At 63.5% G+C, this 22,780-nt stretch overlaps 1 protein-coding gene across 1 annotated transcript; it reads left to right on the plus strand.

The window, feature by feature from the left end:
- Positions 1-2,145: 2,145 nt before the first annotated feature.
- On the plus strand, positions 2,146-21,768 carry LOC134156933 (phosphatidylinositol 3,4,5-trisphosphate 5-phosphatase 2-like). The gene is made up of 17 exons (XM_062605359.1): positions 2,146-2,286; positions 3,138-3,288; positions 3,403-3,523; positions 4,492-4,632; positions 4,707-4,797; positions 8,346-8,435; positions 9,468-9,566; positions 9,704-9,854; positions 9,942-10,048; positions 11,158-11,260; positions 13,624-13,820; positions 15,209-15,326; positions 16,021-16,117; positions 19,741-19,879; positions 19,960-20,059; positions 20,134-20,222; positions 21,649-21,768. The coding sequence occupies exons 1-17, from the start codon at positions 2,146-2,148 to the stop codon at positions 21,766-21,768; spliced, it is 2,055 nt and encodes a 684-aa protein (XP_062461343.1).
- Positions 21,769-22,780: the final 1,012 nt, after the last annotated feature.

Here is a 22,780-nt window from a genome sequence, read left to right on the forward strand (position 1 = left end):
CTCCATCCATCCATCCATCCATCCATCCATCCATCCATCCATCCATCCATCTTTCCATCCATCTTTCCATCCATCCATCCATCCATCCATCCATCCATCCATCCATCCATCCATCCATCCATCCACCCACCCACCCACCCACCCACCCATCCATCCATCCCTCCCTCCATCCATCCCTCCCTCCATCGATCCCTCCCTCCCTGCAGCAACCCCTGTTCCCGCTGTCCCAGCTGGTACCCGGGCACCGTCCCCCGGGGTGCTGGGGGTGCCCGGTGAGGGGGGGCCCCGCGCGGGTCCCGGTGCCGGTGTCGGTGCCACGGGAGCGGCGCCGGGGGCGGTTGGGGCCGCGGCCGGAGCCTAAAAATAGCCCCGGGAGCAGGAGGAGGAAAGGGAATTGCGCCGGGAATGCGGCGGCCGCGGCTTCCTGTGACCCTCCCGGCGGCGGCCCCTCCGCGGGCCCCCGTGGTGCCCTGTGGCTCCGGTACACGGAGCGGGCAGCCCTGTGGCACCGGTGGGGATGGTCCCCCCCCCTCTGTGGCAGAGACCCCGAGGACAGCACCCGTGTGGGTCCCCGGCACCCCCCATCTGCCACCCCCCCCCCCCAATACCAACCCATGGGCTGGGGGTCCCTATAGCCCCTCCCCCAGTTACACATAGGGACCCCCCTGTGCTTGTCCCCCCATTGGGGTTCCTTCTATGGGACCCTCTTGTCCCCCCAGTTTGGGATTCCCCCTGTTGACCCTGTGCTGGGGCTCGCCATGCACCCCCCCATTGGGGCTCTGCCTATGGAGACACATGTCCCCCCCAATTTGGGGGTCTCCATACGGGCCCCATCACCCCCCAGTTTGAGGTCCTGCTATGGGCCCCCCCCTTGTCTCCCCTGATTTGGGGGCCGTGTATTAACCCTGTGTTGGGGTTCTCTATGTTCCCCTTGTCACCCCTCCTTGCTGTTTCTGCTATGGGGACTCTGCCCACCTAATCTGGGGGTCCCAGTGTGCCCCCCATCACCCTCCAACTGGCTGCTATGGGGACCCTGATGGTGCTCTACGACTTGAGGATCTCTGTGTGTCCCCCCAATCCCACCAGTTGTGGGGGTCCCATACGGAACCCCCCAACACCAGTTTGGGATCCCCCATGTTGCCCCCCGGCCTCCATTGACTTGGGCATCCCCAGATCCCACTGGGGTGTTCCCTTATGGGCCTCCAAGATCCCCCTGGCTGGGTATTGGGGGGGGGGAGCAGAAATGGGGGGCTCTGCACTGTGGGGAGCAGGGGATATGTGGGGTGACAGGAAGGGACCTGGTACCATGGGGTGACATGAGGGGACCCGGCACTATGGGGAGCAGGGGACATGAAGGGGCTCAGCACTGTGGGGTGAAATGAGGGGACCTGTCCCTGTGGGGTGGCACTGGGGGAAGGCCTGGCACCATGGGGATGGATGGCACTGGGGGACATGTCCCTGTGGGGTGGCACTGGGGGAGGCCTGGTGCCATGGGGATGGATGGCACTGGGGGACCTGGCACTGTGGGGTGGCACTGGGGGGAGGCCTGGCGCCATGGGGATGGATGGCACTAGGGGACCCGGCACTGGGGGGAGGCCTGGTGCCATGGGGATGGATGGCACCGGGGGACCTGTCCCTGGGGGGAGGCCTGGTGCCATGGGGATGGATGGCACTGGGGGACCTGTCCCTGTGGGGTGGCACTGGGGGAGGCCTGGTGCCATGGGGATGGATGGCACTGGGGGACCTGTCCCTGTGGGGTGGCACTGGGGGAAGGCCTGGCACCATGGGGATGGATGGCACTGGGGGACTTGGCACTGTGGGGTGGCACTGGGGGAGGCCTGGTGCCATGGGGATGGATGGCACTGGGGGACCCGGCACTGTGGGGAGTGAGTGGCATGAAGGGATCTGGCTTCCATTGGGACAGGAGTTGCTTCCTGCTGCTCCAGGCTCTGGACATGGGGGTCAATGGTGGGGGCAACTTGGGGGTCACTCTGGGCCCCCAGCACCCATCCGGGACCCCAAGCATCCACCCCAGAGCCATTTTCCCATGGGATCCGCACTGAGACCCGGCAGCCCATAGGGAATGTGGCCCTGGAGCCCGTTGCGATGCTCATGGGGGCCCTATGGGTGAGGGGATCCAGCCCGATGGGTGCCCCCCATGGTTGTGGGGTGCAGACGGGAGGAACCCCCCATCACCCCACTGATGCCCCCGTTGCCGGCAGGTTCCAGAAGCACGTGCACACGTACCGCATCCTGCCCGATGAGGAGGACTTCCTGGCCGTGCAGGTGGGGGTCACCCCCGGCCGGGACACGGGACCCCCCCGGGGGCTGGCAATGGGACACGGGGGTGCAGCGCCCCTTACACCCCGGGTGCCGGGCGGGGGTTCAGTGCTGAGGGTGCTGCCGGTGCCGGTGTTGGTGCCGGTGCCGGTGCTGGAGCCGGTGCCGGTGCTGGCGGCGGCCTCTCCTCGGCCGCGTCGCTCCCGGCCCGCGGCGCCGCCGGGTGTTTATGGAGGAACAAAACGCGCTTTGTGCCGGAGGGAGCCGGAAGGAGCCGCTTCCAGGAGGGGGAGGCTCCGGGACCGTGCCTGTGCCCTGCCTGCACCCAGCTCCTTGCCTGCACCCAGCGCCCTGCCTGCACCCAGCTCCTTGCCTGCACCCAGCACCCTGCCTGCACCCAGCGCCCTGCCTGCACCCAGCACCCTGCCTGCACCCAGCTCCTTGCCTGCACACAGCACCCTGCCTGCCCCCAGCGCCCTGCCTGCACACAGCACCCTGCCTGGACCCATCACACTGCCTGTACCCAGGGCCCTACCTGCACCCAGCTCCTTGCCTGCGCCCAGCTCCTTGCCTGCACCCAGCTCCCTGCCTGTACCCAGCGCCCTGCCTGCACCCTGTGCCCTTCCTGCACCCAGCACCCTGCCTGTGCCCGCTGCCTGTGCCCTGCACCCTGCCAGCACCCAGCAGAAGCTGCAGCCCCCCACCGGGCTCAGCACCATGGGGCAGGCCCTCATCCTACATGGGGGGATGCCCCTGGATGGGACCTTACAAGGGCCCTGCATGTCTCCAGGGGTGCCCCCCTCCTGGGGGGGGCTCCTTGTCCATGGGGGTGCCGTTCACACCCCCGTGTCCCGCAGACGTCCCAGGGGGTGCCGGTGCGGCGGTTCCAGACGCTGGGCGAGCTGATCGCGCTGTACCTGCAGCCCAACCAGGGGCTCGTCTGCGCCCTGCTCTTCCCCGTCGAGCGCGACAAGGACCGCGACGCCGCCGAGGACCGGGACTACTCGGGTACGGGGTTGGGGGGGGGGCCCTGGGGACCCCATAGCCCCCTGGGGACCCCATAGGCCCTTGGGACCCCCATAGCCCCACGGGGCTCTCCCTGACCCCCCCGCCCCACTGCAGATGGGGACGATGAGAAACCCCCGCTGCCACCGCGCTGCGGCTCCAGCAGCGGCTGCAGCACCGCGGGGGGGCTCAGCCCGGCCGGCCCCGCAGCGGCCGTGCCCGATGGGGCAGCCGAGAGGTGAGGGCAGCAACACCGTGTCCGGTCTGCCCCCACTGCCCCCCCCGATCCCTGCCCATCTCCTGCCCATCCCTGCTCATTCCTGCCCCATCTCATTCCCATCCCATCCCATCCCTGGCCCCTCCCATCCCTGCCCCATCCCATCCCTGCCCCATCCCATCCCCACCCCCTCCCATCCCATCCCCACCCCCTCCCTGCCCCATCCCTGCTCCATCCCTGCCCCCTCCCATCCCTGCCCCATCCCATCCCTACCCCATCCCTGCCCCATCCCCACCCCATCCCCGCCCCATCCCTAACCCATCCCCGCCCCATCCCATCCCCATCCCACCCCATCCCATCCCCACCCCATCCCCACCCCAACCCTGCCCCATTCCCACCCCATCCCATCCCTACCCCATCCCATCCCTGCCCCATCCCATCCCATCCCTGCCCCATCCCATCCCCGCCCCACCCCATCCCACCCCATCCCATCCCCATCCCATCCCTAACCCATCCCTGCCCCATCCCATCCCCAACTCATCCCCATCCCATCCCCACACCATCCCCGCCCCATCCCATCCCCATCCCATCCCCATCCCATCCCCACCCCATCCCTGCCCCATCCTATCCCCATCCCATCTCGATTCTAACCCCATCCCATCTCCATCCCATCCCCATCCCATCCCCACCCCACCCCATCCCTGCCCCATCCTAACCTCATCCCGTCCCTACCCCATCCTATCCCCATCCCATCCCATCCCCACCCCATCCCTGCCCCATCCCATCCCCCCACCCCATCCCCATCCCATCCCCATCCCATCCCCACCCCGACCCCCACCACCCCCATCCCAACCCCCCCCTTCCCACCCCATCCCCCCCATCCCCACCCCATCCCCATCCCCACCCCATCCCCGCCCCACCCCATCCCCACCCCACCCCACCCCACCCCATCGCTGCCCTCCCACGCTCTCCCTCCCTCCCTGCCGCAGCCCCAACGGTCCCTGCGCGCTGCCCCACGAGTACCTGCGGAGCGCTCAGTACTCGCTGGACCTGGCGGGGGTGCAGGGGGGGGCCACGGCCCTGCCGCACCTGAGCCGGGCGCTGGGCGCCTCCTGCCGGCGGCTGCACAGGTGGGTGCGGGCCGGGGGGGTCGGGGGGGTCCGGAGGCGCTGCCCCCGCTGATCCCCCCCCCCCCCCCCCGCAGTGAGGTGGACAAGGTCCTGGCCGGGCTGGAGACCCTGGCCAAGGTGTTCGACCCCCAGAGCGCCCCCAGCGTGGGCAGGGCCCTGCAGCAGGTGAGGGGGGGGTCAATGGGGGCGTCGATGGGGGCGTCAATGGGGGTGTCAGTGGGGGTGTCAATGGGGGCATCAGTGGGGGTGTCAGTGGGGGTGTCAATGGGGGTGTCAATGGGGTGTCAGTGGGGGTGTCAAGGGGGGTGTCAATGGGGTGTCAATGGGGTGTGGGGGGGTGTCAATGGGGGCGTCAATGGGGTGTCAATGGGGGCGTCAATGGGGGTGTCAAGGGGGGCGTCAATGGGGGCGTCAATGCGGTGTCAATGGGGGTGTCAGTGGGAGCATCAATGGGGGTGTCAGTGGGGGCGTCAATGGGGGTGTCAGTGGGGGGTGGTCAGTGGGGGCATCAATGGGGGGTCAGTGGGGGCATCAATGGGGGTGTCAGTGGGGAAATCAATGGACGCATCAGTGTGGGCATCAATGGGGGCGTCAGTGGGGGCGTCAATGGGGGTGTCAGTGGGGGCGTCAATGGAGAAATCAATGGGGGCATCAGTGGGGGTGTCAGTGGGGGCATCAATGGGGGTGTCAGTGGGGGCGTCAATGGAGAAATCAATGGGGGCATCAACGGGGGTGTCAGTGGGGGCGTCAATGGGGGTGTCAGTGGGGGCGTCAATGGAGAAATCAATGGGGGCGTCAATGGGGGTGTCAGTGGGGGCATCAATGGAGAAATCAATGGGGGCATCAGTGGGGGTGTCAATGGGGGCGTCAGTGGGGGTTTGGGGGGGCATCAATGGAGAAATCAATGGAGGCATCAGTGTGGGCATCAATGGGGGTGTCAGTGGGGGCATCAATGGGGTGTCAATGGGGGCTTCAATGAGGGCATCAGTGTGGGCATCAATGGGGGTGTCAGTGGGGGCGTTAATGGGGTGTCAATGGGGGCTTCAATGAGGGCATCAGTGCGGGCATCAATGGGGGTGTCAGTGGGGGTGGGGGGGGCATCAATGGAGAAGTCAGTGGGGACATCAGTGCAGGCATCAATGGGGGTGTCAGTGGGGGCGTCAATGTGGGTGTCAGTGGGGGTGTGGGGGGGCATCAATGGAAAAGTCAGTGGGGGCATCAGTGCAGGCGTCAATGGGGGTGTCAGTGGGGGCGTCAATGGGGGTATCAATGGGGGCGTGGGGCGGGCATCAATGGAGAAATCAATGGGGGCATCCATGGGGGTGTCACTGGCGTGTCAATGGGGGCATCAGTGCGGGCATCAATAGGGGTGTCAGTGGGGGCGTCAATGGGGTGTCAATGGGGGTGTGGGGGGGCATCAATGGAGAAATCAATGGGGGCATCAGTGCGGGCATCAATGGGGGTGTCAATGGGGGCATGGGGGGGGCATTGATGGGGGTGTCAGTGGGGGCATTGGGGCATCAATGGGGGCATGGGGGGGCATCAATGGAGAAGTCAATGGCCTCAATGGGGGCTTCAATGAGGGCATCAATGGGGGCTTCAATAGGGGCATCAATGAGGAAGTCAATGGGGGCATCAATGGGGGTGTCAATGGGGGGGCATCAGTGGAGAAATCAATGGGGGCATCAGTGCAGGCATCAATGGGGGTGCCAGTGGGGGCATGGGGGGGCATCAATGGGGGTGTCAATGCGGGGGCATCAGTGGGAAGTCAATGGGGGCATCAGTGCAGGCATCAATGGGGGTGTCAGTGGGGGCATGGGGGGGCATCAATGGGGGTGTCAATGCGGGCATCAGTGGGGGCATCAATGGGGGTGTCAATGGGGGCTTCAATGAGGGCATCAATGGGGGCTTCAGTGGGGGCATCAATGAGGAAGTCAATGGGGGCTTCAATGGAGAAGTCAATGGGGGAGTCAATGGGGTGTCAATGGGGGTGTCAATGGGAGAGTCAATGGGGGCTTCAGTGAGGGCATCAATGAGGAAGTCAATGGGGGCTTCAATGGAGAAGTCAATGGGGGAGTCAATGGGGTGTCAATGGGGGTGTCAATGGGGGCTTCAGTGTCAATGGGGGCATCAATGAGGAAGTCAATGGGGGCTTCAATGGAGAAGTCAATGGGGGAGTCAATGGGGTGTCAATGAGGGTGTCAATGGGAGAGTCAATGGGGGCTTCAGTGAGGGCATCAATGAGGAAGTCAATGGGGGCTTCAATGGAGAAGTCAATGGGGGAGTCAATGGGGTGTCAATGGGGGTGTCAATGGGGGCTTCAGTGAGGGCATCAATGAGGAAGTCAATGGGGGCTTCAATGGAGAAGTCAATGGGGGAGTCAATGGGGGTGTCAATGGGAGAGTCAATGGGGGCTTCAGTGAGGGCATCAATGGGGGCATCAATGGAGGCACCAATGGGAGTGTCAATGGGGGCATGAATGGGGGCATGGGGGGGCATCAATGGAGAAGTCAATGGGGGCATCAGTGGGGGCTTCAATGGAGGCATCAATGGAGGCACCAATGGGAGTGTCAATGGGGGCATGAATGGGGGCATGGGGGGGCATCAATGGAGAAGTCAATGGGGGCATCAGTGGGGGCTTCAATGGGGGCTTCAATGAGGGTGTCAATTGGGGTGTCAGTGGGGGCATCAATGGGGGTATCAATGGGACACCCCGGGGGGCCACGTGGCCGTGGAGGAGGCCATGGGATGTGGTGGGAACACACCGGGAATGCACTGGGAACACAATGGGAATGTGCTGGGGATGTGGTGGGATAATGGTGGGAATTCAGTGGGAGGACACTGGGAATGCACTGGGAACACGGTGGGAATGTGGTGGAAATCCACTGGGAGCACACTGGTAATGGGGTGGGATCACACTGGGAATATGCTGGGGATGTGGTGGGAGCATGGTGGGAACGCACTGGACATGTAGTGGAAACATGGCGGGAATGCCCTGAAAGCCATAATGGGAATGGGCTGGGGACATGGTGGGAATGTGATGGGAACATGGTAGGAATGTGGTGGGAAATTCAGTGGGAGCACACTGAGAACGTGCTGGGGACATGGTGGGAACACACTGGGAACGTGGTGGGAATGTGGTGGGAACGTGGTGGGAACACACTGGGAACGTGGTGGGGACGTGGTGGGAACACACTGGGAATGTGGTGGGAACACACTGGGAACGTGGTGGGAATGTGGTGGGAACACACTGGGAACGTGGTGGGAATGTGGTGGGAACACACTGGGAACGTGGTGGGAACGTGGTGGGAACACACTGGGAATGTGCTGGGAACATGGTGGGAACACACTGGGAACGTGCTGGGAATGTGGTGGGAACACACTGGGAACGTGCTGGGAATGTGGTGGGACTGGTGAGAACGTTCTGGGAATGTGGGGGGAACGTGGTGGGAACACACTGGGAATGTGGTGGGACTGGTGAGAACGTTCTGGGAATGCGGGGGGAACATGATGGAAATTTGCTGGGAGCATACTGGGAATGTGGTGGGGGTCCCACCATCCACTATGGGTGGTGGGAAAGCCATGGAGAAACATCCATCCATGGGGGTGGTCCTGATGCTCTGAGGGACCTGGGGTGGATGTGGGGGGCTGGGGGTGGATGTGGGGGTCCGGAGTGGCCCTTGGGGTCCCATCCCGCTGTGGCCCGGTTGCAGCCCATGGGGCAGGGAGGGGAGCAGGAGCTGGAGACGCTGGTGCTGAAGCTGTCGGTGCTGAAGGATTTTCTCTCCAGCATCGAGAAGAAGGTGAATGGGGGGTCCCAGCATGGGGGGAGATGGGTTGGGTCCTGGACCAGGTATGGCAGCAGCTGGGGCTGCAATGGGGGTGGTCCCATGGTGAACGTTGGTGGATGTGATGATGGGTTGGCCATGGACCCCATGAGGATGGGTTGGTGGGACACGATTGACCCCATGAGGATGGGTTGGTGGATGCGGTGCTCGGTGCTGGGTTGGCCATGGACCCCACAGGTGATGGGTTGATGGATGCGGTGATGGGTTGACCGTAGACCCCATGGTGATGGGTTGGCCATGGACCCCATGGGTGATGGGTTGATGGATGCAGTGATGGGTTGACCATAGACCCCATGGTGATGGGTTGGCCATGGACCCCATGGGTGATGGGTTGATGGATGCGGTGATGGGTTGACCATAGACCCCATGGTGATGGGTTGGTGGATGTGGTGATGGGTTGACCATAGACCCCATGGTGATGGGTTGATGGATGCGGTGATGGGTTGATCGTAGACCCCATGGTGATGGGTTGGCCATGGACCCCATGGGTGATGGGTTGATGGATGCGGTGATGAGTTGACCGTAGACCCCATGGTGATGGGTTGGCCATGGACCCCACAGGTGATGGGTTGATGTTTGCGGTGATGGGTTGACCATAGACCCCATGGTGATGGGTTGGCCATGGACCCCATGGGTGATGGGTTGATGGATGCGGTGATGGGTTGACCATAGACCCCATGGTGATGGGTTGTGGACGCGGTGCTCAGTGCTGGATTGACCATGGTGTGATGGTGATGATGATGATGGATTGACCATGGTGTGATGGTGATGATGATGATGGATTGACCATGGTGTGATGACGATGATGATGATTAATGAAGATGATGATGTGAAGATTATGTGATGATGTTGATGATGATGATGATGTGATGATGGTGTGATGATGATTAATGTTGATGATGATGATGGTGTGATGATGATGATGCTGCTGATGGTGATGGCTGCTGCTGATGATGACAGTGGTGGTGATGGTGGGGGCTCCCCCAGGCGCTGAAGGCTCTGCAGGAGATGAGCTCGGCCGCCCCCAGCACCCCCCCGCAGCCCCTGTCCCGCAAGGCCAAGAGCATCCCGGTGCAGACCTTCGAGGTGAGCCCCATCCATCCCCACCGCGGCTCGGGACCTGGCCTGGGGTCAGCAGCGGCTGGAGCCATCCAGCGCGGCACGGAGGGCGCGAAGCCTTTGGGGCGGGCTCCCCCCCGCCGCAGCACCCGCTGTCCCCATAGGTGAAGCTGGACGTCACCCTGGGGGACCTGACCAAGATCGGGAAGTCCCAGAAGTACACGTTGAGCGTGGACGTGGAGGGGGGGAAGCTGGTGGTGCTCAAGAAGCAGAAGGACACGCAGGAGGACTGGAACACCTTCACCCACGACAAGAGTGAGGGGGGGCCCTTTGGTGCTGGGACGGCCTGGGGGGGGTCCTGGTGTCCCCGTGGGCTCATCCCGGCTGCCGCCGCGCTCCCAGTCCGGCAGCTGATCAAATCCCAGCGCGTGCAGAACAAACTGGGCATCGTCTTCGAGAAGGAGAAGGACAAAACGCAGCGGAAGGACTTCGTGTTCGCCAGCGCCAGGGTGGGTCCCACCGGAGATGGGGGGTCCATTGGAGATGGGGGTCCCATTGGAGATGGGGGTCCCACTGGAGATGGGGGTCCCACTGGAGATGGGGGTCCATTGGAGATGGGGGTCCCATTGGAGATGGGGGTCCCACTGGAGATGGGGGTCCATTGGAGATGGGGGTCCATTGGAGATGGGGGTCCCACTGGAGATTGGAGATGGGGGTCCCACTGGAGATGGGGGTCCATTGGAGATGGGGGTCCCACTGGAGATGGGGGTCCCATTGGAGATGGGGGTCCCACTGGAGATGGGGTCCATTGGAGATGGGGGTCCCATTGGAGATGGGGGTCCATTGGAGATGGGGGTCCCACTGGAGATGGGGGTCCCATTGGAGATGGGGGTCCATTGGAGATGGGGGTCCCACTGGAGATGGGGGTCCCATTGGAGATGGGGGTCCATTGGAGATGGGGGTCCCACTGGAGATGGGGGTCCATTGGAGATGTGGGTTCCCATTGGAGATGTGGGTTCCCATTAGAGATGTGGGTCCCACTGGAGATATGGGTCCATTGGAGATGTGGTTCCCCATTGGAGATGTGGGTTCCCATTGGAGATGTGGGGTCCCCACTGGAGATGTGGGTTCTCGTTGGAGATGTGGGGTCCCATTGGAGATGTGGGTTCCCATTGGAGATGTGTGTTCCCATTGGAGATGTGGGTTCCCATTGGAGATGGGGGGTCCATTGGAGATGTGGGGTCCCATTGGAGATGGGGGGTCCCACTGGAGATGTGTGTTCCCATTGGAGATGTGGGGTCCCATTGGAGATGTGGTTCCCCATTGGAGATGTGGGTTCCCATTGGAGATGTGGGTTCCCATTGGAGATGTGGGGTCCCACTGGAGATGTGGGTCCTGCTCGGAGATGGACGATCCCCTTTGGAGTCAGTGGTGCCCATTGGAGACAGGGGGGTCCCACTGGGGGTGGGAGGGGCAGGATTTAGCCCCTGGCTCCCCATGGGGCTGGGTGCTGGTGCTGGTGCTGAGGGCTGTGCTCCCGTGCTCCCTGCCTGGCCCATGGGGTGCTGGGTTGGGGGGTGCTGGGGGGCCCCCCACTGAGCCCCCTCGTGCCCCACAGAAGCGAGAGGCCTTCTGCCAGCTCCTGCAGCTGATGAAGAACCGCCATTCCCACCAGGATGAGCCCGACATGATCTCCATCTTCATCGGCACCTGGAACATGGGTGAGTGGGAACACACCGGGAATGGGGTGGGAATGGGGGGGGAACACACTGGGAACGTGGGGGGAACACACTGGGAATGTGGAGGGAACACACTGGGAACATGGGGGGAACACACTGGGAATGTGATTGGAATGTGGGGGGAACACACTGGGAATGTGGAGGGAACACACTGGGAATGCTCTTGGAACGTGGGAATGCACTGGGAATGTGATTGGAATGTGGTGGGAACACATTGGGAATGTGGAGGGAACACACTGGGAATGCTCTTGGAACGTGGGAATGCACTGGGAATGTGATTGGAATGTGGTGGGAACACATTGGGAATGTGGAGGGAACACACTGGGAATGCTCTTGGAATATGGTGGGAATGCACTGGGAACGTGGTGGGACCCTGCTGGGAATGTGGTGGGGGCATGGGAATGTACTGGGAATGCACTGGGAATGTGGCAGGAACATGGTGGGAATGTGGGAATGCACCGGGGATGTGGTGGGAACATGGGAATGTGCTGGGAATGTGGCAGGAACATGGTGGGATCATTGGAATGCACTGGGAATGTGATGGGAACATGGGAATGTGCTGGGAATGCGCTAGGAACATGGGAATGCACTGGGAATGTGGCAGGAACATGGTGGGAATGTGGTGGGAACATGGGAATGCACTAGGAATGTGATGGGAATGCAGTGGGAATGGGGTGGGAACACACTGGGAATGAACTGGGAATGCACTGGGAATGGGGTGGGAACATGGGAATGCATTGGGAATGCAGTGGGAACGTGGTGGGAACATGGGAATGCACTGGGAATGCGCTGGGAACATGGGAATGCACTGGGAATGTGGCAGGAACATGGTGGGAATGTGGTGGGAACATGGGAATGCACTGGGAATGTGATGGGAATGCAGTGGGAATGGGGTGGGAACACACTGGGAATGTGCTGGGAATGGGGTGGAAACACACTGGGAATGCATTGGGAATGGGGTGGGAGCATGGGAACACACTGGGAATGCATTGGGAATGGGGTGGGAACATGGGAACACACTGGGAATGCACTGGGAATGGGGTGGGAACATGGGAACACACTGGGAATGCACTGGGAATGGGGTGGGAGCATGGGAACACACTGGGAATGCAGTGGGAATGCGATGGGAACATTGGAATGCAGTGGGAATGTGATGGGAATGCATTGGGAATGGGGTGGGAGCATGGGAACACACTGGGAATGCAGTGGGAATGCGATGGGAACATTGGAATGCAGTGGGAATGTGATGGGAATGCATTGGGAATGGGGTGGGAACATGGGAACACACTGGGAATGCAGTGGGAATGGGGTGGGAACATGGGAACACACTGGGAATGCACTGGGAATGGGGTGGGAACACACTGGGAATGCATTGGGAATGGGGTGGGAACATGGGAACACACTGGGAATGCAGTGGGAACATTGGGATGCAGTGGGAATGGGGTGGGAACATGGGAACACACTGGGAATGCAGTGGGAATGGGGTGGGAACATGGGAACACACTGGGAATGCAGTGGGAATGGGGTGGGAGCATGGGAACACACTGGGAACACACTGGGAATGCGCTGGGAACATTGGAATGCAGTGGGAATGCACTGGGAATGGGGTGGGAACATGGGAACACACTGGGAATGCAGTGGGAATGGGGTGGGAACACACTGGGAATGGGGTGGGAACATGGGAACACACTGGGAATGGGGTGGGAACATGGGAACACACTGGGAACGCACTGGGAATGGGGTGGGAACACACTGGGAACGCACTGGGAATGGGGTGGGAGCATGGGAACACACTGGGAACGCACTGGGAATGCACTGGGAACATTGGAATGCAGTGGGAATGCAGTGGGAATGGGGTGGGAACATGGGAACACACTGGGAACGCACTGGGAATGCACTGGGAATGGGGTGGGAACACACTGGGAATGCACTGGGAATGGGGTGGGAACATGGGAACACACTGGGAATGGGGTGGGAACATGGGAACACACTGGGAATGCACTGGGAATGGGGTGGGAACATGGGAACACACTGGGAATGCAGTGGGAATGGGGTGGGAACACACTGGGAATGGGGTGGGAACATGGGAACACACTGGGAACGCACTGGGAATGGGGTGGGAACACACTGGGAACACACTGGGAATGGGGTGGGAACATTGGAATGCACTGGGAATGGGGTGGGAACATGGGAACACACTGGGAATGCGCTGGGAACATTGGAATGCAGTGGGAACGTGGCAGGCGCACGGTGGGAACGCGCTGGGAGCGTGGGGTTGGAGGGGTCCCACGAGCTCCCGGAGCACCTTCGGGTGCATCCCCCCAACGAGCGCCCCCCTCCCGCAGGCAGCGTCCCCCCCCCCAAGAGCATCGCCTCGTGGGTGACGTCCAAGGGGCTGGGCAAGACCCTGGAGGAGGTGTCGGTGGCCCTGGCCCACGACATCTACGTGCTGGGCACGCAGGAGAACTCCCTGGGCGACAAGGAGTGGGTGGACTTCCTGCGCGCCGCGCTCAAGGACTGCACCGACCTCGAGTACCGGCCGGTGCGAGGGGGGGGACGGAGCCCCGGGGCTCAGCGGGTGCCGGGGGGGGTCGCTGGAGTCATCGTGGGGCTGGGGGGTGCTGGTGGTGACCGGGATGCCGGGGGGTCTAAGGGTGGGTGGGGGTCGCAGGGGTGTCAGTCCCATCACTGGGTGCTTTGGGGTGGCCGAGGGGTGCCCCAGGGACCAGCCCGTGGGGGGTGAAGGTGGCTGCAAGGAGCTGCCCACGGTGGGGTGGTGGTGGCGGTGGTGGCACCAGGGGGTGTTGGTGATGGTGACACTGGATGGTGTCGGTGGTGGTGACACTGGCGGGTGTTGGTGACACTGGAAGGTGTTGGTGATGGTGACACTGGCGGGTGTTGGTGGCACTGGAAGGTGTTGGTGATGGTGGCACGGGGGATGTTGGTGATGGTGACACTGGATGGTGTTGGTGACACTGGAAGGTGGTGGTGGTGGTGGCACTGGGGGATGTTGGTGATGGTGACACCAGGGGGTGTTGGCGATGGTGACACCGGGGAGGTGTTGGTGATGGTGACACTGGAGGTGTTGGTGATGGTGACACCCAGGGGATGTTGGTGATGGAGGCACCGGGGGTGTTGGCAATGGTGACACCAGGGGGTGTTGGTCATGGAGGCACCGGAGGGTGTTGGTGACGATGACACCGGGGGTGTTGGTGATGGTGACACTGGGGGGTGTTGGTGATGGTGACACCGGGGGATGTTGGTGATGGTGACACCGGGGGGTGTTGGCGATGGTGACACCAGGGGGTGTTGGTGATGGAGGCACTGGAGGGTGTTGGAGGGTGTTGGTGACGATGACACCGGGGGTGTTGGTGATGGTGACACCGGGGGGGGTGTTGGCGATGGTGACACCGGGGGGGTGTTGGTGATGGTGACACTGGGGGGGTGTTGGCGATGGTGACACCGGGGGGGTGTTGGCGATGGTGACACCGGGGGGTGTTGGTGATGGTGACACTGGGGGTGTTGGTGATGGTGACACCGGGGGGGTGTTGGTGATGGTGACACCAGGGGGTGTTGGTGATGGTGACACCCAGGGGATGTTGGTGATGGAGGCACTGGGGGTGTTGGTGATGGTGACACCAGGGGTGTTGGTGATGGTGACACCAGGGGGTGTTGGTGATGGAGGCACCGGAGGGTGTTGGTGACGATGACACCGGGGGATGTTGATGATGGTGCCACCGGGGGGGTGTTGGTGATGGTGACACCGGGGGATGTTGGTGATGGTGACACCCAGGGGGTGTTGGCGATGGTGACACCGGGGGGGTGTTGGCGATGGTGACGCCGGGGGGTGTTGGTGATGGTGATACTGGGGGGTGTTGGTGATGGTGACACCGGGGGGTGTTGGTGATGGTGACGCCGGGGTTGCCGCAGGTGGCGGTGCAGGCGCTGTGGAGCATCAAGGTGGTGGTGCTGGTGAAGCCGGAGCACGAGAACCGCATCAGCCACGTCAGCACCTCCAGCGTCAAGACCGGCATCGCCAACACCCTGGGTAGGGGGGTGAATGGGGGCCATGGGGGGGTGAATGGGGGCCATGGGGGGTGAATGGGGGCCATGGGGGGTGAATGGGGGTCATGGGGGGTGAATGGGGGTCATGGGGGGGGTGAATGGGGGCCATGGGGGGGTGAATGGGGCTCATGGGGGGTGAATGGGGGCCATGGGGGTGAATGGGGGTCATGGGGGGTGAATGGGGGTCATGGGGGGGTGGTGAATGGGGGTCATGGGGGGTGAATGGGGGTTATGGGGGGTGAATGGGGGTCATGGGGGGTGAATGGGGGCCATGGGGGGTGAATGGGGGTCATGGGGGGGTGAATGGGGGCCATGGGGGGGTGAATGGGGCTCATGGGGGTGAATGGGGGTCATGGGGGGTGAATGGGGGTCATGGGGAGGTGAATGGGGGTCATGGGGGGCGAATGGGGGTCATGGGGGGGTGAATGGGGGTCATGGGGGGTGAATGGGGGCCATGGGGGGGTGAATGGGGGTCATGGAGGGGGTGAATGGGGGTCATGGAGGGGGTGAATGGGGGTCATGGGGAGGTGAATGGGGGCCATGGGGGGGTGAATGGGGCTCATGGGGGGTGAATGGGGGTCATGGGGGTCCTGCCCCACGGGTGTCGCACAGGTGGGGCTGTGCCTGTGCGCATCACGGGGGGGCCGTGCTCAGGCCCCCCCCCCGTGCCCCCCCAGGGAACAAAGGCGCCGTGGGGGTCTCGTTCATGTTCAACGGCACCTCCCTGGGCTTCGTGAACTGTCACCTGACCTCGGGCAGCGAGAAGACGGCGCGGTGAGACCCACGGAGCACCCAGAGGGCACCCATAGCACCCATAGGGCACCCATAGCACCCATAGCACCCATAGCACCCATAGCGCCCATAGGGCATCCAGAGCACCCATAGCGCCCATAGGGCACCCAGAGCACCCATAGCACCCACAGAGCACCCAGAGAGCACCCATAGCACCCACAGAGCACCCAGAGAGCACCCATAGCACCCACAGAGCACCCAGAGGGCACCCAGAGAGTGCCCATAGGGCACACAGAGAGCACCCAGAGGGCACCCAGAGAGCACCCATAGCACCCACAGAGCACCCATAGGGCATCCAGAGAGCACCCATAGGGCACACAGACAGTACCCAGAGGGCACCCAGAGGGCACCCAGAGAGCACCCATAGCACCCATAGGGCACACAGAGAACACCCATAGCACCCGTAGGGCACCCATAGAGTACCCATAGAGCACCCACAGAGCACCCCTAGGGCACACAGAGAGCACCCATAGCACCCATAGAACACCTATAGGGCACCCATAGAACACCTATAGGGCACCCATAGAGCATCCACAGAGCATCTATAGAGCATCTGTAGAGCACAGAGACAGCATCCATAGAGCACCCATAGAGCACCTATAGAGCATCTATACAGCACCTATAGAGCACCCAGAGAGCACCCCCAGAGCTCTGGGTGGGTGCACCCGTAGAGCACCCACAGAGCACCTATAGAGCACCCACAGAGCACACAGAGAGCATCCATAGAGCACCCATAGAGCATCCATAGAGCACCCACAGCAGCCATAGAGCACTCAGACCACCCACAGAGCACCCGTAACACCCACAGCACACATAACACCCATACCAGCCACCAGCATGCGAACAGCACCCCATGAACAGCACACAAATAGGAGCCAACAGCACCCAACTGCTTGTGCTAGCACCCACCAGCACTGAACATCACCCACCAGCACTGAACATCACCCACTAGCACCCGATAGCACCCGTACATCACCCACCAGCACCCACCAGCACTGAACATCACCCACCAACACTGAACATCACCCACCAGCACCCACCAGCACTGATCATCACCCACCAGCACTGAACATCACCCACCAGCACCCATCAGCACTGAACATCACCCACCAGCACTGAACATCACCCACCAGCACCCATCAGCACTGAACATCACCCACCAGCACTGAACATCACCCACCAGCACCCACCAGCACTGAACATCACCCACCAGCACTGAACATCACCCACCAGCACTGAACATCACCCACCAGCACTGAACATCACCCACCAGCACCCACCAGCACTGAACATCACCCACCAACACTGAACATCACCCAGCAGCACCAAACATCACCCACCAGCACTGAACATCACCCAGCAGCACCAAACATCACCCACCAGCACCCAACAAGCACTGATCATCACCCACTAGCACCCAATAGCACCCGTACATCACCCACCAGCACCCACCAGCACTGAACTTCACCCACCAGCCCCCCAGCAGCACTGAACATCACCCAGCAGCACCCATAGAGGACCCCCAGCCCCACCACAGCACCCAGCAGCACCCATAGAGGAACCCCATCCCCACCACATCACCCTGCAGCACTGAACATCACCCAGCAGCACCCATAGAGGAACCCCAGCCCCACCACAGCCCCCAGCAACACCCATAGAGGACCCCCATCCCCACCACATCACCCCGCAGCACCCATAGAGGACCCCCATCCCCACCACATCACCCCGCAGCACCCATAGAGGACCCCCATCCCCCCCACATCACCCCGCAGCACCCATAGAGGACCCCCATCCCCACCACATCACCCAGCAGCACCCATAGAGGACCCCCATCCCCACCACATCACCCAGCAGCCCCCAGCAGCACTGAACATCACCCAGCAGCACCCATAGAGGACCCCCATCCCCACCACATCACCCCGCAGCACCCATAGAGGACCCCCAGCCCCACCACATCACCCCGCAGCACCCATAGAGGACCCCCAGCCCCACCACATCACCCAGCAGCACCCATAGAGGACCCCCAGCCCCACCACATCACTCCGCAGCACCCATAGAGGACCCCCATCCCCACCACATCACCCCGCAGCACCCATAGAGGACCCCCATCCCCACCACATCACCCCGCAGCACCCATAGAGGACCCCCATCCCCACCACATCACCCCGCAGCACCCATAGAGGACCCCCATCCACCACATCACCCCGCAGCACCCATAGAGGACCCCCATCCCCACCACATCACCCCGCAGCACCCATAGAGGACCCCCATCCCCACCACATCACCCCGCAGCACCCATAGAGGACCCCCATCCCCACCACATCACCCAGCAGCACCCATAGAGGACCCCCATCCCCACCACATCACCCCGCAGCACCCATAGAGGACCCCCATCCCCACCACATCACCCCGCAGCACCCATAGAGGACCCCCATCCCCACCACAGCACCCCGCAGCACCCATAGAGGACCCCCATCCCCACCACATCACCCAGCAGCACCCATAGAGGACCCCCATCCCTGCCACATCACCCTGCAGCACCCATAGAGGACCCCCATCCCCACCACATCACCCCGCAGCACCCATAGAGGACCTCCATCCCCACCACATCACCCCGCAGCACCCATAGAGGACCCCCATCCCCACCACATCACCCAGCAGCACCCATAGAGGACCCCCAGCCCCACCACATCACCTGCAGCACCCATAGAGGACCCCCAGCCCCACCACATCACCCTGCAGCACCCATAGAGGACCCCCATCCCCACCACAGCACCCAGCAGCACTGAACATCACCCAGCAGCACCCATAGAGGACCCCCATCCCCACCACATCACCCCGCAGCACCCATAGAGGACCCCCATCCCCACCACATCACCCCGCAGCACCCATAGAGGACCCCCATCCCCACCACATCACCCCGCAGCACCCATAGAGGACCCCCAGCCCCACCACATCACCCTGCAGCACCCATAGAGGACCCCCAGCCCCACCACATCACCCAGCAGCACCCATAGAGGACCCCCATCCCCACCACATCACCCCGCAGCACCCATAGAGGACCCCCATCCCCACCACATCACCCAGCAGCACCCATAGAGGACCCCCATCCCCACCACATCACCCCGCAGCACCCATAGAGGACCCCCATCCCCACCACATCACCCCGCAGCACCCATAGAGGACCCCCATCCCCACCACATCACCCCGCAGCACCCATAGAGGACCCCCATCCCCACCACATCACCCCGCAGCACCCATAGAGGACCCCCATCCCCACATCACCCAGCAGCACCCATAGAGGACCCCCAGCCCCACCACATCACCCCGCAGCACCCATAGAGGACCCCCAGCCCCACCACATCACCCCGCAGCACCCATAGAGGACCCACATCCCCACCACAGCCCCAGCAGCACTGAACATCACCCCGCAGCACCCATAGAGGACCCCCAGCCCCACCACATCACCCAGCAGCACCCATAGAGGACCCCCATCCCTGCCACATCACCCCGCAGCACCCATAGAGGACCCCCATCCCCACCACATCACCCGCAGCACCCATAGAGGACCCCCAGGTTGCTGACGGCGCCGCCTCCCCGTGCAGGCGCAACCAGAACTACGTGGACATCCTGCGCCTGCTGTCGCTGGGGGACAAGCAGCTGAGCTCCTTCGACATCTCCCTGCGCTTCACCCACCTCTTCTGGTTCGGGGACCTCAACTACCGCCTGGACATGGACGTCCAGGTGAGACCCATAACCACAACCACAACCACCACCACCCGTGCCCCCGCGCCCCGGCCGCTCACCCCCCAGCCCTCCCGCAGGAGATCCTCAACTACATCGGGCGCCGGGAGCTGGAGCCGCTGCTCCGCGTGGACCAGCTCAACCTGGAGAAGGAGAAGCACAAAGTGTTCCTGCGCTTCGGTGCGCCCCGCGCCCGCGGCCCCATGGCCCCGCGCCGGGCCCGCGCCCGCCTGACCCCAACCCCGTCCCTGCAGGGGAGGAGGAGATCACGTTCCCCCCCACGTACCGCTACGAGAGGGGCTCCAGGGACACCTACGTGTGGCACAAGCAGAAGCCAACGGGGGTGAGCGGTGATGGGGGGGGAATGGAGGGGATGGGGGCATGGTGGGGATGGGGGAATGGAGGGGATGGGGGCATGGAGGGATGGGGGCATGGAGGGGAAGGGGGAATGGAGGGGATGGGGGCATGGAGGGGATGGGGTCATGGTGGGGATGGGGGCATGGTGGGGATGGGGGAATGGTGGGGATGGGGGAATGGAGGGGATGGGGCATGGAAGGGATGGGGGCATGGAGGGGATGGGGGCATGGAGGGGATGGGGGAATAGAGGGGATGGGGGCATGGAGGGGATGGGGGCATGGAGGGGATGGGGCAATACGGGGAAAGGTCGCATGGTCGCAATGGTGGCATCCAGTGAATGGTGTGATGGTGGGGAGGGGGGAATGGAGGGGATGGGGGCATGGAGGGGATGGGGGAATGGAGGGGATGGGGGAATAGAGGGGATGGGGGCATGGAGGGGATGGGGGAATGGAGGGGATGGGGGCATGGAGGGGATGGGGTCATGGAGGGGATGTGGCATGGAGGGGATGGGGAATAGAGGGATGGGGGCATGGAGGGATGGGGGAATAGAGGGGATGGGGGCATGGAGGGGAGGGGGGAATGGAGGGGATGTGGCATGGAGGGGATGGGGGAATGGAGGGATGGGGGCATGGAATGGGGATGGGGGAATGGAGGGGGTCATGGTGGGAGGGGGCATGGAGGGGATGGGGGAATGGAGGGGATGGGGGCATGGAGGGGGTCATGGTGGGAATGGGGGCATGGAGGGGATGGGGGAATGGAGGGGAAGGGGGAATGGAGGGGATGGGGGAATGGTGGGGAGGGGGGAATGGAGGGGGTCATGGTGGGGATGGGGGCATGGTGGGGAGGGGGGCATGGAGGGGATGGGGGCATGGAGGGGATGGGGGCATGGAGGGGATGGGGGCATGGAGGGGATGGGGGCATGGAGGGGGTCATGGGGGAATGGAGGGGGTCATGGTCGGAATGGGGTCATGGAGGGGATGGGGGCATGGAGGGGATGGGGGAATGGTGGGGATGGGGGCATGGAGGGGATGGGGGCATGGAGGGGGTCATGGTGGGGATGGGGGCATGGAGGGGATGGGGGCATGGTGGGGATGGGGGCATGGAGGGGAAGGGGGAATGGAGGGGATGGGGGAATGGAGGGGATGGGGGAATGGTGGGGGTCATGGTAGAATGGGGGCATGGAGGGGGACATGGTGGGATGGGGGCATGGAGGGGATGGGGGGGATGGAGGGGATGGGGGCATGGAGGGGATGGGGGGGATGGAGGGGATGGGGGCATGGAGGGGATGGGGGAATGGTGGGAAGGGGTCACGGTTGGGTTTAGGGGGCTCATGTTGGGTTTGTGGGGCTCAGTGTGTGTATGTGGACCCCCAACCTCCCCCATTTACCCCCAGTGCTCCTCACCCCCCCCAGGTCCGTACCAACGTGCCCTCGTGGTGCGACCGCATCCTCTGGAAGTCCTACCCCGAGACCCACATCAACTGCAACGCCTATGGTGAGCAGTGGGAGCCTCGGACACCACGGGCACCCTGACCCCCCCACGGGCACCCTGACCCCCCCACGGGCACCCTGACCCCCCCATGGGCACCCTGACCCCCCATGGGCACCCTGACCCCCCATGGGCACCCTGACCCCCCCATGGGCACCCTGACCCCCCCCCATGGGCACCCTGACCCCCCCATGGGCACCCTGACCCCCCCCATGGGCACCCTGACCCCCCCATGGGCACCCTGACCCCCCCATGGGCACCCCAAAACCCTGACCCCCCATGGGCACCCCAACACCCTGACCCCCCATGGGCACCCCAACACCGTGACCCCCCCCATGGGCACCCTGACCCCCCCCATGGGCACCCTGACCCCCCATGGGCACCCTGACACCCCCCATGGGCACCCCCCCCCATGGGCACCCTGACCCCCCCATGGGGACCCTGACCCCCCCATGGGCACCCACCCCCCCATGGGCACCCTGACCCCCCATGGGGCACCCTGACACCCCCCATGGGCACACCCCCCCCCCATGGGCACCCTGACCCCCCCCATGGGCACCCTGACCCCCCCATGGGCACCCTGACCCTGACCCCCCACATGGGCACCCTGACCCCCCATGGGCACCCTGACCCCCCCATGGGCACCCTGACCCCCCATGGGCCCCTGACCCCCCATGGGCACCCCCACAGCGTGCCCCCCGACTGGTCTCCCCAACACCCTGACCCCCCCATGGGCACCCCAAACCCTGACCCCCCCCCATGGGCACCCTGACCCCCATGGGCACCCTGACCATGGGCACCCTGACCCCCCCATGGGGCACCCCCTGCCATGGGCACCCTGACCCCCCATGGGCACCCTGACCCCCCATGGGCACCCTGACCCCCCATGGGCACCCTGACCCCCACCATGGGCACCCTGACCCGCCATGGGCACCCTGACCCCCCATGGGCACCCTGACCCCCCATGGGCACCCTGGGGGCACCCTGACCCCCCCATGGGCACCCTGACCCGCCCATGGGCACCCTGACCCCCCCATGGGACCCCCCCATGGGCAC

The sequence above is a fragment of the Pezoporus occidentalis genome, unplaced genomic scaffold (assembly GCF_034315485.1).
Source record: "Pezoporus occidentalis ecotype Australia unplaced genomic scaffold, CSIRO_AGI_Poc_V1 ctg915, whole genome shotgun sequence".
Lineage (NCBI taxonomy): Eukaryota > Metazoa > Chordata > Aves > Psittaciformes > Psittacidae > Pezoporus > Pezoporus occidentalis.